The 15,736-nt window shown below is 49.2% G+C and overlaps 1 protein-coding gene across 1 annotated transcript in view; it reads left to right on the forward strand.

Moving 5' to 3' along the window:
• Positions 1-15,736, forward strand: part of LOC144931556 (adhesion G protein-coupled receptor A1-like) — a 160,232-nt gene that overhangs the window by 126,246 nt on the left and 18,250 nt on the right. The window contains exon 5 of the mRNA XM_078855526.1: positions 835-930. Coding sequence (XP_078711652.1) covers positions 835-930 — 96 coding nt within the window. The remainder of the gene's footprint in view (positions 1-834; positions 931-15,736) is intronic.

The following is a 15,736-nucleotide window of genomic DNA, read 5'->3' on the forward strand; positions in this document are numbered from 1 at the left end:
AACCACCAGTTTGTATGCCTCTTTGTGAGTATTCGGTGTGAATTATCATGTTCTTTACAAGTTATTTTGTAATGCCAAGCATTCACGTCTAAATCCAAAACATTGGAGGCTTAACATTTAATCCATAATATATGAAGAAATGACTGGGATGTATGAGGGATAAAAAATTAAAATCAGGGGAAGTGTAATTTTGCACGAGGTTAACATTGGAGTTATTCTCTGTGATATCACACCGTTGGACTAATACCTGTGCTATAACCATCACATTTCCCGTTAGCTTGAGGGACTTCATTTGTTAGGGCGACATTAAACATATAAAATGTATAGTGATTCATACGTAATCCATCGTGCACCAATTTTTTTTGTCAATGAGCAAAGTTAATTGTAAATGGAGAATCCTTAATTGTACCACTCCTGTATATCAGATGTAAAATTACCTCCATTTTGGAAAAACATATAAGACCTTCACAAAGAAGCCATCGCCCCTTGAATGCTTTCATCTTGACTGCCTTGGGTGTGCCTTCCACTTTGATTAACTATTCCATAACCCAGAGCCATCTTCAGCGATCTTCCAGACAGCTTCTTAAAAGCTACTTCGGAATACATATTGGTTTATACTGAGCAAAATGTAGAAGGCCAGTGTTAAAGCATATTTAGTACGACATCTAAAGTAGCCAGAATATAGGAGTTTGGTACTGTTTAGTCTAATCTGCTGGTATGTCTTAAATATGAAAAACATTTTTTGTGTCAAGTGGCTAATCATTACTTGAAATAGGTTGACCTTTGAACCTACATTTACTGGGTGTGCATTTTGCTGTTTTTGTTTATCCACAGATTCTACCTAATTGGAGGAGGCATTCCCATCCTGGTATGCGGAATAACAGCGTTGGTTGACATCAACAATTATGGGAGCAACGGAAGCATGCCACTGTATGTATTCAATATGTATCTTTTACGGAACAATCCCTTTCAGCATAGACACCGATGATCTTACTGTAGTCATTATATACGAACCTATGTTATCACATTTTGTAGGTCATTGGCTTTATCTTTCTAAGAGTCAAAATTTAACAATGTCAAAGTATCTCACTGCTTAACTGTGGTGCAGTGCTGAACCCCATTGGTGGACATAAGAAAGCACTCAACACATCACATTGTAATGGCTAGAGTCGGTTTTGTTTCCATATGACAACCACTTTTGACTTTCCCACAAAGTGGTACTGTACTCATTATGGTTTATTGACGTTAAATGGATGCTGGTGATTGAACCCGCAATTGTCCATTTTTGAGTTGAGGACTCTGTCCCAATGCCAGGGAGCTGGTATGAAAACAATTACATTCCAGCTTCTACATGCAAGCATGCCAAGAGCCACCCATTGTGACATGCACTTGTCATTCAGTGCTTTGAAAGCAAGAATGTCAAAAACAACTCAACACATTAGTCAGAAACCCTGTGGCCTTCAAGTAAAAACATATAATCAGCGATGTTTTCAGATCATGGTCCTTTTTCGCAGCAAGCGTTGGTGGATCATGTATTCATACTCCATAATTGTGTGAAAACATCTTAATATAGAGAGGACTGCAGAACTTGGAGCAATTGTTGGCACTGGTTTACCACATGGCTGCCTTACAGCTTATCTGTAGTTCGTCAGCGATTGTGAGATGACATTTGCATGAATGACGATGACGCTATATTTAAAACTAAAACATTGTCATGCAGATTGTTTTGTTTAAACTGTCATACTTCATTCCGCTGCTTGTGTATAGTGCACCAGAGTGATGTTGTAACCTGCCCACCTGCGCAAGACTTTTGAACGTGAACATATCAGAGAGGCTCCTGAGTCTTCTCCAGGAAATCTGTTTTGCTCAGACGTGCAAAACACTGATTAAAAAAATAAATGAGCGAAGTATACTTTTTTTTCAGAATCAGAATCTTTATTTTATACTTGAGGAATCCGATGAGCTATTAAGCTCCTTTTCACAGATGTCCAGTAGTTTTCACAGGTGTTCAGTTGATGCAGGATCCTCCTGAAAAGTGTCAAAAGTGAGACTTTTCTCAATAATCTAATAACATTAATACTCATTATTTTGGATGATTTTATTTTTTTCTTCAAAATCTTCTGTCAATTTATATATACATGAATGCACATTTATTTTCTCATAAACTCTTATTGTGTGTATATACATGTTGTGAGGATCGGTAGTGTAGCGGTTAGTGCTCTGCACTCCAAACCCGGCCATCCGAGTTCGATTCCCACTCACGGCCAACACCAGTGACGATTATCTGAACCGGTCCTGGGCCTCCCCTAGTTCGACTCAGCCTCAAATGAGTACAGTACCTGGTGCGAGTTGTAAACATCATTACTGGAAAGACAAAGGCGGCCAGGAGTGGTGCTAACCACCCACTCCCTCATGTGCCGTGCTGGCCTTCAAAGGTGGTCGTTAAACAGCAATTGCCCCGACAGTCTGTTAAGGCTATGCGGGGGATCTTTGTCTTTGTTATCTTACCTATGAAAGGCATTTTTTGCGTGTCTGTGTGTGAACGAAACTTGTGAAGATTTGGCTCACGAAACGTGGGGTTTAGGTTTAAAAAAGTACCCAGGTACCACACCATAAGCCCAGCGCTATTCCGATTTCGCATCCGTCAACTTTAAAGTACAGTAAACCCTTTTATTGCGAGTAACTTGGTCTGCGAGTGTTTTGCAAGACGAGCAAATTTTTAAAATAAATATGAATTAGATAAACGAGCGAGATCTTGCAATACGAGTAGTACGTGCATACGCTTTGTCTGCCGTGCATCACGTGATCACAACTAATACGAGTGCTTTGATATACAAGTGCTTTGGATTACAAACACGTTTCCGGAACGAATTATGCAAGCAATCCAAGGTTTTACTGTAGTTTACTTAAGCATTTATTATTATTTATTATTTATTTGTTTCCTTATGCCGCTGAGCGTGCGCCAAAGCATGTGTTTGTGCATGCACGACAAAGCTGCATACGCATTCATTGGGAGGGGGGCAAAAATTTTCTTTCGCGTAAAAAATGCAAAAAATATACATACAACGCTTAGGTAAATTATTCAAAGTGTCATGTCCTCTTCTCCCCCCCCCCACTCCAATGTGTACACTTACTACTGAAGGGGTTGGCTGATTCTAATATTATAGCACTTAGATACTATTGTTGTAGAGCGGGCAGGGGGATGGTGGGGGGGGGCGAGGATACCTGCCCAGCCCCAGCCTGCCAAGGTGCCACCTCGGCCGGTTGGGCAATCTAGGCGAGGCCGGGGGCTCTGCACGGGACTAGGCCTCAGGACGGCACTCTGTCAAATTAGTAGTTTGTGCTATCGAGTAGATATATATTACCATAGAGTCAGCATGCACTGCTGTAGTTAAAGCAGGTACCACCACAGTCAGTATGCACTGCTGTAGTGATAGCAGGAACCACCACAGTCGGTATGCACTGCTGTAGTTAAAGCAGGTAACACTAAGGTCGGTATGTACTGCTGTAGTCATAGCAGGTGCCACCACAGTCGGTATGCACTGTTGTAGTGATAGTAGATACTGCTATTGAGTTCGTAGATACTATTATAGTGTTAGTAGATACTAAAACAGTCAGTATATCCCACTGCGGTCAGTAAATACTGCTACAGTCAGTAGATACTCCTATACAGTAAGTAGATACTACTACGGTCAGTGGCTACTGCTATAGAGTCAGTAGAAAGTACTATAGAGTCAGTAGATACTGCTACAGAGTTAGTAGTTACTACTATAGTCAGTGAATACTACTGTGGGGGGAGCCGACACGAGATTGCAGGGGTCTCGTCCTTTATTCCTTTTCTTCCATTCACACCTGTCCCCAGCCGTCCCAATCTCGTTCCCGCAAAAGGCCCCTTCTTCCCGCCCGTTCTCTCCTTATATCTCCTCGATCACCCCTCCCACTAACCCATCTATTGGTGGGAATCCTTCCCCTGACACCCCTACATCACCCCCCCCCCCCCCGGAGAAAAAATAACCGTCCTCGGTTCTGCCTCCTCCATGGACCATTTAAGTCTCCCCATGCCTCCATCCACTGACAGTGACGACAGCCCTTACCCCCCCCCACAACCATATAATGCAATATAACACAGCAAAATCAATTGCGGGGCCTACCCAGGTCTCCAGCCAGCATCCCGTAACAGCCCGGACATCCACAGGCAGCAGATGACCGTGGCGGCCCCCTCCTTCGAAGGCCTTCTCGTCGCGGTCCCTGGTTCGGTGGTGCCGGTGTCGCCTTGCCTGGCGCCGCTGTCTCTCCGTCCCCCGCTCGTGCTGCCGCTCCGTCAGGCCTCACATGGGGTGCTGTAGGTGACAAGGGAACACAGGGCACCGAACCCCCTGCCGGTCGGCGCGTGGTGGTCGGCGATCTTGGCCTGGGTAGGGATGATGATGATGTTGGCAGTGATGTTGGTGGTGATGTTGGTGAAGATGACGGTGGAGAGATGTATGGCTTAAGGCGGGTGGGGTGTACACACCATCGTCGCTTACCCAGTTGGACCTGGACGCACTGCGGTCGGAGTGCTTTAATGACCTCGACTGGCCCTTTCCAGGGTCGGTGCAGCTTTGGTGAGAGGCCAACCGGCACCTGAGGACAGTGTAGCCATGCCTGGTCCCCGACTTTAAAGGGCTTGGCTGTCACTGTCCTCTCCCGTATCCGTACATTACTCTCTTGGCTCGTGGCCGATGCGGCCTCGGCTGCTTGGCGGGCCTCTCTCAAATAAATGAGAGAGGTCTTTAGTGCCTTCGGCCATGCGTCGGCTCTTGCAGGAATGTCCGTCAGCTGCACCTCAATAGGCGGAACGGGATCCCGTCCGTACATCAGGAAAAACGGCGAGAACCCCGTCGCCGCGTGTGGGGCCACCCTGTACGCCGCTAAGACTGATGGAATGTGGAGGTCCCAGTCGGAATGGTTTTCGTCCACCACTTGGGACAGCATGGCCGCTATGGTGCGGTTAAGCCGCTCTACCATCCCACCGGTCTGGGGATGATATGGAGATGTTCGGACCTTTTTAGTGCCCAGGATAGAGCAGACGTCCTTCAATAGCTGTGAGGAGAAATTCCTGCCCTGATCCGTGAGCAACCGCTCCGGTGCCCCCTTATCAAGGACATAGCCTCCCACGAAGGCATCAGCAATGGTTTGTGCCGTTTGGTCCGGGAGGGCCCACGCCATCGGCCACCTCGTGCAGTACTCGACTCCGACCAACAGGTATTTATTTCCCCGTGGCGTGACCGGCAGCGGTCCCAGGATGTCCAACGCAACCAATTCGTTGACCCTGGTCACCGTGATGGGCTGTAGGGGCGCCCGGCTTACCCGGGGTGGCGGCTTTCGCCGCGCACATTCGACGCAGGTAGCGACCCATCGATGCACGTCAGCGGTCATACCTGGCCAAAAGTACCGACCCTGTAATGTGTACAGTGTCTTCCGCCCCGCCAGGTGCAGCAGCTGGCGGCCGTGTACGTCCATAACCAATTGTTGACGCAGCGACTCCGGAACTACCAGGCATCGCCGGCGCCCTGTCGGGTCCCATCGCATGAGGAGGTCCTCCCATACGATGTACTCCTCCCCCCCTGCCTCTGCTGAGGCGCGTAGCATTCGCAGTGGGGCTTCCTCCAGCTGTAGCCGTCTCCAATCGTCCAAGGTCAGCCCCAGGTCGTGGTCGGTCAGCTGGACCTCACCCTGTGTGCCCTCCGCCATGCGTAAGGGAGCGATGACCGTCCCCTCCGGCCTCGCCTCCTTGTAGCGTGCCCCGCCTGTGGTGCATGCACAAGGGCCCTGGGGCGCCAGTCGGGACAATGCGTCTGCGTTGGCATGTCTGGTCCCTTTGCGATGTACTACTTGGTACCTGTACTCCTGCAGGCGCTCTATCCATCTGGCCAGCTGGCCCGAAGGCTGGTCGATGCGGAGCGAATACTGCAAGGCCGCGTGGTCAGTGCGGACCGTAAATTTGCGACCATACAGGTAGGGTCGGAATTGCTGCACGAAGTGAACGACTGCCAGGAGTTCCCTACGTGTGACGCAGTAGCGCTGCTCCGCTGATGAAAGCACGCGACTACCATAGGCGATAACCACCTCCCGACCCTGCTGGACTTGCGACAAAACACTGCCGATGCCCACATCGCTGGCGTCCGTGTCCAGGATAAAGGGGAGGCCAAAATCCGGAAAGGCCAATGGTGGTGCATCTGTCAGACGTGAGCGCAGCTTCTGGAATGCCTCTTCCTCCAGAGGGCCCCAATAAAACCTCTGGTTCTTCGCCGTCAACACGTGCAAGGGCTTGGCAATGGTTGCGAAGTTGGGCACAAACCGGCGGTAGTAAGAAACGAAACCCACAAACCGGCGTACCTCTGGAACCGTTGTGGGAATAGCCCAGGCCCTCATGCAGGCCGTCTTTTCCGGGTCTGTAGCCACTCCAGACTCACTGACGACGTGGCCTAAGTAGCGTACCGACGACTGCATAAGGTGGCACTTCGACGGCTTGAGCTTCAAGTTCGCGTTCCGGAACCGCAGGAATACCTGACGTAATCGGTCAATGTGTTCCTCGAATGATCGGCTGAAAACAATGACGTCATCCAGGTAGATGAGGCACGTTTCCCATTGAAGGCCTGCTAAGGCCAACTCCATTATGCGTTGGAACGTTGCCGGCGCAGTCTGGAGGCCCATAGGCAGGCAGTTGAACTCGAACAGGCCCTGTGGTGTCCGGAACGCTGTTTTAGGCCGGGAGTCCGCGTCTAGTGGGACCTGCCAGAACCCGGACAATAAATCCAGCGTACTGAAAAATGTTGCTCCCGCCAGTGCATCCAATGAGTCGTCGATACGTGGTAGGGGATATGCGTCGGCCAGCGTGACGGCATTGAGGCGTCGGAAGTCCACACAGAATCTCAGTGACCCATCTGACTTCTTGACTAGGACCACCGGTGCCCCCCAGGGACTCGAGGATGGAGAAATTATGTCGGCCCGCAGCATCTCCTGCACCGCTTGTTGAATGTGCCCTTTTTCCATTGGGCTCATTCTATATGTGTTTTGGCGCAGGGGTGCGGCATCTCCCGTGTTGATGTGGTGCTGCGACAGATTTGTGCGCCCTAGGTCGAACGGTCCCCGGCTGAACACGTCCGAGAACTCCTGCAATAACGAGTGCAGCTGCTGTTTCTGGTCGGGCGGCAATCCCGGCTCAGGCCCCGCCAGCTGGTCCATCCACGATCCGGCCCCTCTGTCCTCGGACTGGCTGATGCTGCCTACAAGCCCGGGCTTTGTCCCTGGGGCTCCTAGTGACAAGGGACTAACGTGGGCCAGAACTGTTCCCTCCTGGACCGTCGCTGTTCTATCGGAGGTGTTCAGCACCTGAATGAACAGATGCTGGTTCCTCTGTACAATAGTTTCGGCTCCCACCAGCGCATGGCGATCCATGGCAGCTGACGCCGGAGACACCAGGATGGGTGAGTCTGGTTGGGCTGTCACGAGGGGGGACCGATATTGCAGCGGAACCAGCATCTGGGCTGCCGGGGGAATGAAGACAGACTTACTGACCAGAGCCTGCACATAGGGTACACCCCGGCTGGCCCCCTCCGCCTTTAGGAAATGGAGATGCGTTCCCTGGACTTCCACCCGCCCATTGGCCAGATCGATTTTCATTGGCATCCGCCTCAGAAAGTCCGTCCCCAACAGGCAGGGTATGGGCAACGTTGCGGAGACAAGGATGGGTCCTGCTACCGAAAGCTGCCCAATCTGTATCGGGGCTTCAACCTGGCCCAGGAAGCCCATGCTGCCCCCATTTGCTGCAATGAACGTTGTCTTGACGGGGACTAAAGGTCGGACTTTATCCGGCAGCATCTCGTGCATGGTGCTCGAGATGATCGTGGCTGATGCCCCCGTATCCACCAAGATACGTGCCGACACTCCCGCGATTTCACCGACCAGGACCGAGGTTCCTGACGTGGCCGCTACCACCCGCCTTGCCAGCTTCCTCCATTGTGTGGCTGAGTCTGGCCACTGACCAGGCGGCGTCTCGTTATCCTGTGGTGCATGGTGAAATGATGGGGGATGGATGTGAATGGACCGAAGATGGGGTTCCTCCCTTTGGAGTGCGTCGCAGCAGGGTGAACGCGCCCTTGTTACATAGTGTGGGCTTACCCCTGGGTTGCGGGCTGGGCTCTCTATGTGGTGCAAATAGCCCCCTCTTGGTGACGTAGGATGGGCCCCCCTTGTGGTGTTGGGGGCCCCCCCATTGTAGGGGGCGGTGGGGACTGGGGGGTGGGCCTTCCCGTGAGCCCCTCCCTTCTCCCCTCCCTTTCCTTTGTCACGGGGGCGTGGTCCCCCTGGTTCCGTCTCGCTCTGCCGCAAAGCGGTGGCGAGGCAGGCCGTGGAACTGCTCCAGGGCGCAATGTCAATCGTGTGGGCTGCCTCCGCCCCCGGGCCGTTGCCCCTGGCAACTCACCGGCGTCGCAGGTAACTGGTGACGTCACGCCCGCCGGCGACGTCACGCCCGCCGGCGACGTCACCTCCGCCCGCGACGTCATGTCCGCCCGCGACGTCACCTCCGCCCGCGACGTCACCTCCGCCCGCGACGTCCCTCCCGGCTTCGGCGCGACTCCCGGCGTGGTCCCCGGCCTCGGCGCGATCCCCGACGCGGTCCCCGGCCCCGGCGCGATTCCCGGCGCGGTCCACGGCCCTGGCGCAATTCCCGGCGCGATCCGCGACACCACTTTCGGCCGCGACGTCACTTCCGGATGCAACGTCACGTCCGTTCGCGACGCCACTCCGGGTCGTGACGCCACTTCTGGTCGCGACGCAATCACAGGCCCCGGCGCTATCCCCTTCCCCCGACCAGGACAGTGGGGACCGGGAAACGACACCACCGGCGCCCACCCCGAGGAGACTCCAGGTGAGTTCGCGGCGTCGGAATTGTAATTGCCCGGCCCGACCAAGAGGCCGGGCGGGACGGCGTCACTCGCCTGAATCCTGTCGGCGTTCGGCCCCGGAGGGTTCCAGGTGACGTTGGTGGCCTCCGGCTCCGTGCGGCACCCCCTCGCCACATGCCCCTCTCGACCACAACGGTGGCAGACCCACGGGGCGTTCCGTCGGGGGGGCTCGGCGTGATGTTGTAGAGGCGGCTGCCAGCGACGCGGCGGCTGGTCGCTCTGCTGGTCCCTCTGCTCCGCCAGTCCCCGGATCGCCGCGTACACCTCCTGCAGCGATGGCTCCATCTCAGATGTCGGCGGTCCGTTCCCAGCTGCCCCACAGGCAACCTGTGGCGACGGTGCAGGTTCGGCGGTTGGTGTCGCTGGACCCAGTAGCGCCGCGGCAACGGCTCGGCTGTTCCCCCCCGCCGCGCCAGCCACCGGGCCCACGGGTGGCGCCCGGCCCATGACCTGCTCGTGGGCTTGGATGGTCCGGGCAGCCCACAGCGAGGTGCGTTCCTCCGGCGTCACCACGGGCATTACAACGCCGGCGCGGCAAGCGTAGGCGATGAGGTGCTCGACCACGAGGTCCTCGAGCGCTTCTTCAGCCAGGCGAGGGACAGCTCTCCTCACCAACACGAGCAGCGCACCCCTGTAGGCTAAAGGGGATTCTTTAGCCCCTCGCTGGCGATCCTGGAACCGTTTAAAGGCTCCTTCCGCTGGGCAATAGATCTCCCCAAAAGCCTCGTAGGCCGCCTGTAGCGTGGACTTGCTGTGCGAGGGAAGGGAGGTGTAAGAGGAGAGTGCTTCTTTGCCCAGAACGGATGGCAGCGCTCGTAGTGCCTCTTCGTCTGTCCACTCGAGAGCGTGGAAGGCAGCCTCGAATCGGCGGACAAACCCCTCCCAATCTTCTTCCTCAGCCACGAACTTGTCGACGGGCCCCAGCCGACGCGGCTGTCCGGCCACCTGCTCTCCGTGTTGGGTGTTTAGCCCTGGGGGTTTTGGCGGGAGCGGCGGCGGCTGGCGTGATGAGGTTGGTTGCGGCTCCCGCCCGGCCGGCTGGTCGGCCTCCGGGTCCCGTGGCCTCTCCTCCCGTAGTATGCGTGGGGGTGGGGGTCCCGGTGCTGGCGGGCCCCCCATAGGGAGCCTCTGCAGTAGCTCCTGGAGTGCCCTCTCCACGCGGGCCATGCGGTCCTCCATGGGGTCCTCCAGGCGATCCGGGCCCCCTTCTGCTGCTTCTGATAGCAGGCCCCCTTGTTGCCCGGGATGGGAAGGATCCCCGGCCCCTGCTTCCTCTTCCCTCGGCTCTTTCCCGCGGGGATTCTTCTTTGTAGCCATTAAGATCCCACCGCTGCCACCAAATGTAAAGGGGAGCCGACACGAGATTGCAGGGGTCTCGTCCTTTATTCCTTTTCTTCCATTCACACCTGTCCCCAGCCGTCCCAATCTCGTTCCCGCAAAAGGCCCCTTCTTCCCGCCCGTTCTCTCCTTATATCTCCTCGATCACCCCTCCCACTAACCCATCTATTGGTGGGAATCCTTCCCCTGACACCCCTACACTACTATAGTTTCAGCAGATACTACTATAGAGTTAGTAGTTACTACTATAGAGTCGGTAGATACTACTGTAGGGCCAGTAGATACTACTACAGTCAGTAGTTACTACCAGTCCCTCCAGAAAAACGCGATTATGCGATCGCAAGATTCCACGCAAAATCAGCCAAAGTCCGCATATTTATGCGGGGGGCGCGTTTTTTCAAATACGCCGCACTTTCGCCGCATAAATTGCAGATTTCCGCGCGCAAAATATGCGGGCTTGCATGATTTCATAATCCCCGCATTTTCGTTGCAAAAAGTCACATATATCTTAGCAGAAAGTTGAAAAATGTTGCGTTTACTTCACACAAGCGCAGCCATTTCCCCTGTTGCCATGGGAACGTTATGAAGTGACGTCACTCATTACGCGACATCATTGAAAAGCTGCAAACCCCGCGATGCCAATGAAACCATGATGAAGAGTTTATGCAACTTTACAGTTGTAAGATTGCACTTTTTTGTTAGTAGTATGTACATTTACATTACTGTAAGACTGTACTGTTACTGTATTGCTTACGTTACTGTGAACTGAAAACACTTATTTTAACAGAAGATGTCTGTTTTGTATAGCTACCTCTGTAAAACAGGAAGCACACATTTTATTTTTAAATATTTTATTTATTAATTTTTACAGAAGTTGTAGCATATTCATTTTGTAAAGCTACAGAACTTGTTCGACTCAATGTTTTGTAAGTTTGAGCCATCTGTTTGTTAAGGTCTGAAATAAAACAAGATGAGAACTTAAATATTCCCAGCACTTTCTGTGATGTAGTATGCTTGCTTATCATAGGAAGTAATAAGAAATGACTCTTTACATTAAAGTAGTAGCCTAGTGAATAGGGTGTTGGGGGAATCACTTTTTTTCTCTTTTTCATCAAACCGCAGTTTTTGCAAGTTCCCGCAATTTTTGCAAGTTCCCGCAATTTTTGCAAGTTCCCGCAATTTAATCGCATAAAATTGCATAAATATCCCGCATATTCCATCGCATTTTTTAAGAAAACGTGCCGCATAATCAACGATTTTTGCCCGCAACAATCACCAAAAAACTCCGCGTTTTTCTGGAGGGACTGTACTACAGTCAGTAAATACTACTATAGAGTCAGTAGCTACAACTTACTCTGTTGTATGTAGGGTGTGTAAGTATATATACCAACGCAGAGGTAAAAATATTTTTGAGGGGGGGGGGGGGGGTCGGCAATTTTCGGAAACCTTTTATATCTACTATTTATCCCCCACTTTCTATATCTTTTTGGACTTTTGCAAGCTTCTTAGAATTTTGTTGGTGGAAAAATGGACAAACGGCCCACCGGGCTTTCACAATATAGTATCTGTGTATGTATATGCAATGTTTTAAAGACAAGTTTTGAAATATATGTTTTGCCCGGTGCAACGCCGGGTTCTTCCTGCTAGTATAAATATATTTTATTTCAGCTGTCATGGCAAGAGACACGTTGTGTACGATAAATGGGCTCTGATATGGTTTAAATAATTAAAATATGTACTACTTACTCATATATCTAGGATAACTTAATTTTATTTTTTACAAACGTCTGATTGTTGCTGTCTAAATGATCAAAGATGTGTGCAATGTCTCACCGGATGTGGGTTATGAAATCAACTGCCTCACCTCTTATTATCCCCGTCCAGTTTTAAAGACACATTTAGTGCAGATATTTAAGAGAAAACACAGTATGTATGGTGATGAGTATTTAACTTGGATATTAATATCCAAACAATGGAGGCTGATGGTTTTCGACTGATCAAAAAACAGAAAATAAATAAATGGTAATTAATGTAGAATGACTTCAACTGTACACAATTGAGCTTTCCCCTGCCTTCAGAAACCAAGCCCTTTGGAGCATGGAGGCAAAATGGGAAGGGATGTATCATTCACAGGGGGGTTGAATATATAATTTCAGCTGTGTGCATTGAGCGTAGAGCTCATAACTGTAATAGAGTGAGGCATATAGAGACCGCATCGCATGCATGTCATATAATACTGTAGTTGGATTCAAATGGGAATCCTTCAACCTATGGGGACAAATTAATATATATTTTATAAAGAATGATATATGCATCTCAGAACAATCCCAGTCGTCTGTGTTGCTCCCACATTACAACTCCACCACAGAATGTGGAGAGGGCAATACTTATCCACAATAAAAGGCTTTGGGTTGGATTGCAAAAATATTAATGTACCGTTAAATCCGCCACGACCCTACACAGCCAATGAGTAAGGTTTGTCACGTAAACAAAAATGCCAATTAGTTACCCGTTTAGCACAACGGTGTCTTGGAGAGTATACCCACAATATTTACAAATCGAGTCTGACATTTTGCCATTAATCACAACCAGCCTCATCAGGCAACATCCAGAATTCTGGTTGTCGCCTGATGAGGCGATCCTTACTGATTGGCTGTGTCAGGTGGTGGCGGGTTTAAGGACACATTTATATTAACACCATCTAACCCAAACACCTCTATTATGGATGCTATTGGTCACGTAAGCCTCCTACTGCGTGTTAAACAGGGCAACACTTGTCCAGCACGCTTCTTAATACCTCGTCTCCATGCCTACAAGGCTACTGTTTTAATGTGACTCATCGGCTTCATACAGATACATTTAAGAATACTTGATTGTAAAGTGTTATTAAAGGGCCAATTGTGTGAGCTTGTGTTGGCTGGCATGAAGTTCACCCATATTACTGTATTTATGTTGTATATGAGCCGGGCATAGTGGTAGCACTAGATTACAGGTGGGCACAACAGCAATGTTTGGTGTATTAATAAACCCATTGCATTACTATGTGGCCAAGAGATAGCAGTACAGCAAGTGGGTTTGTGAATCCCCCCATAAAGGGCGAGTTGTGTCTGAACCAGTCATGGCCCCCTTCCTGAACAAGTACCTTGAAACAAAAGCTTGGGAGGCTTTCATCCAGCAGAGGCTTGACAAATGGCTGAAACAATTTAGAGGAAGACCTGAAGCCTAATATTGGGATACTATAAAAGCAAATTTTGAAGGTCAGATGCCAACTTTGCAGCATCTGAAAGAAGGAAGCAATCGCGAGATGTGATGGAACCAACAGCATTGGTAATGATGACCTTCTGACCTTGCCATATCAGACTCTTCCAAAATAGCATGGAGAAACATATTGTTCTGGATAAAATGTTTTAAGCGACTGCCATGTTTCGTTGATACTTGTGAAGTTGTGTACAAATCCACATCTTTCATTGTAGATGTATTATTTAACATCACACCTATTGTTGACAACATGCAATCGCATCACAAGGAAAAGCTCCCAGGCAAATTTGAAGATGTGCTTGTATCTATTCACGTTATTTTCTATCACAGTGATGATCCACAACAGATGTACATTCCTCACACACATTGACGTTGATAGCTTCGTGAATTATCTTTTAATGTGCATCACATTCGTGGCTTCAAAGTGAACCTGATATCAACCCCTCCATGATTACTGAAAGGCTTCACCATGAAGGTATGACACATTTTTGGACAATTGTCAAGTACGCACAGCTTAGCTTAGAATATTCCTCAGTGGCAATTAATGAGGGTGGTTATATCCTTGAAACCTAATGTCAGCAGATATAATGGAGTTCAAGACTCCATGATTGGGTGAATGAGTTTGATCCCCATCCTCACAATTATATGGCACTGTTCATATTGTAGACAAGGGTTAGAAACAAGTGCAAAAGGTTAGTGATAGTACAAGACAGCAAAAGTCAAGGCATCACCTTTTAATAATGTAGCTGCAATATCACTATTAAATGCGCTATTAGTGGAATATAACATCTGCTTGCTGAGTAAAAAAAAAGCAGCATGCCAAAATGTCTGAGTTGTTTCATGCCAAGAGTCGGGACCACAGGCATCAATTCACACACATGTATAATATTCCTAATTATTCCGAGGCTTTTTGAAATTCACAATTGCTCCTCATATTTAGTAACATATTGATGTGGGCTCTAATTTACGAGTAAATAGTACGATATGATACAATTTGTTTCTTGAAAAAGTAAGTTACGATGGTAGCCAGGGAGGATTTGGAGAGCCGATCACTGTCATGAATGAGGAATTGAGCAATTTTTTTTTGCTATTTTTTTTGTATGCAATTATACACACGTTAATTATGTGCATTCTTTGAGCCTGATTCATGTGCTGGAGGAAAGGCATTTCCCACAAAATTTCGACAGAAAATTACTGAATCACTTGTTTCGGCTGCTTTATCACCAAATGTCGGGGAAAATATCATTTTTTACAACACGTGCATATACCTCTGCGGGTTGAAATTAAGGTATTTGAACGATTGCGTTGTATTCGTGTATGAAACTAATATTGGATTCTACCAAGGAACCTAATTTTGATGAATGCTCGTGAGTGGGCAAACAAAAGAGCAAATTGTTTTGGTGAGGAGGATTTGGCAGGCAGGTGGTAGCAGTGCAGAATAAATATCAAACAGAGTACATGGGGGAGTGAGTTGATTTCACAGGAAGCTAATGTCTCAGGACTAACGCCTGAAACAGTCACAGAGAAAAGGCACTGAATTGTAAGAGGACAACATCAGAGTATCTTGGAGGGTGGCTCGTCCCAGAAATGCATTCCGTTGCTTGCCATTCATCTTGGATCAGTTGAGAATGACATTGATCGCTTGGTGGTTAAGGTTTTTTGTCTGTATGTGACGGTGATGATTTATTATTCAAGGCCTTTTTTTCTCCCATCTCTGTCAGGAGAAATATAAGGGATATCAGGTGAACAGGCTGCCCATATTGACAGCATTTTGACTGAAATGAACTCTTTGTGCTGGGTGCTGTGTTATTTTCCTGACACTTTAGAGATAAAAGCATTATAAAAAATTTGGCTAGGAAAAAATTTTAATATTACATTTTCGTGCAATCATGAAAGGCTATCTATATGCTGCCCTTGTGTTTGTGTGACATTGTCTGTCTTCTTGAGACAAATTCTCATTAATCACGTAGAGTAGGTTAGACTGAAGGGCACAATGCTTGCTTTGAAACTGAAGATTCATGGGTTTAACACTCTACGCCAACCACTAGTTTCAGGTTGGGTACCCATGCTCAAAATTAGCTTGGAAAGCTCTCGGTGCTTTCGAAAAAAAAAACCTAATTATCGTATTTTTGCTTCATACATTTTGTCTAGCATATCCTACCAAGTTGTCGTTATTTATTTATTTAACA

The sequence above is a fragment of the Lampetra fluviatilis genome, chromosome 4, assembly GCF_964198595.1.
Source record: "Lampetra fluviatilis chromosome 4, kcLamFluv1.1, whole genome shotgun sequence".
NCBI classification, from domain to species: Eukaryota; Metazoa; Chordata; class Hyperoartia; order Petromyzontiformes; family Petromyzontidae; genus Lampetra; species Lampetra fluviatilis.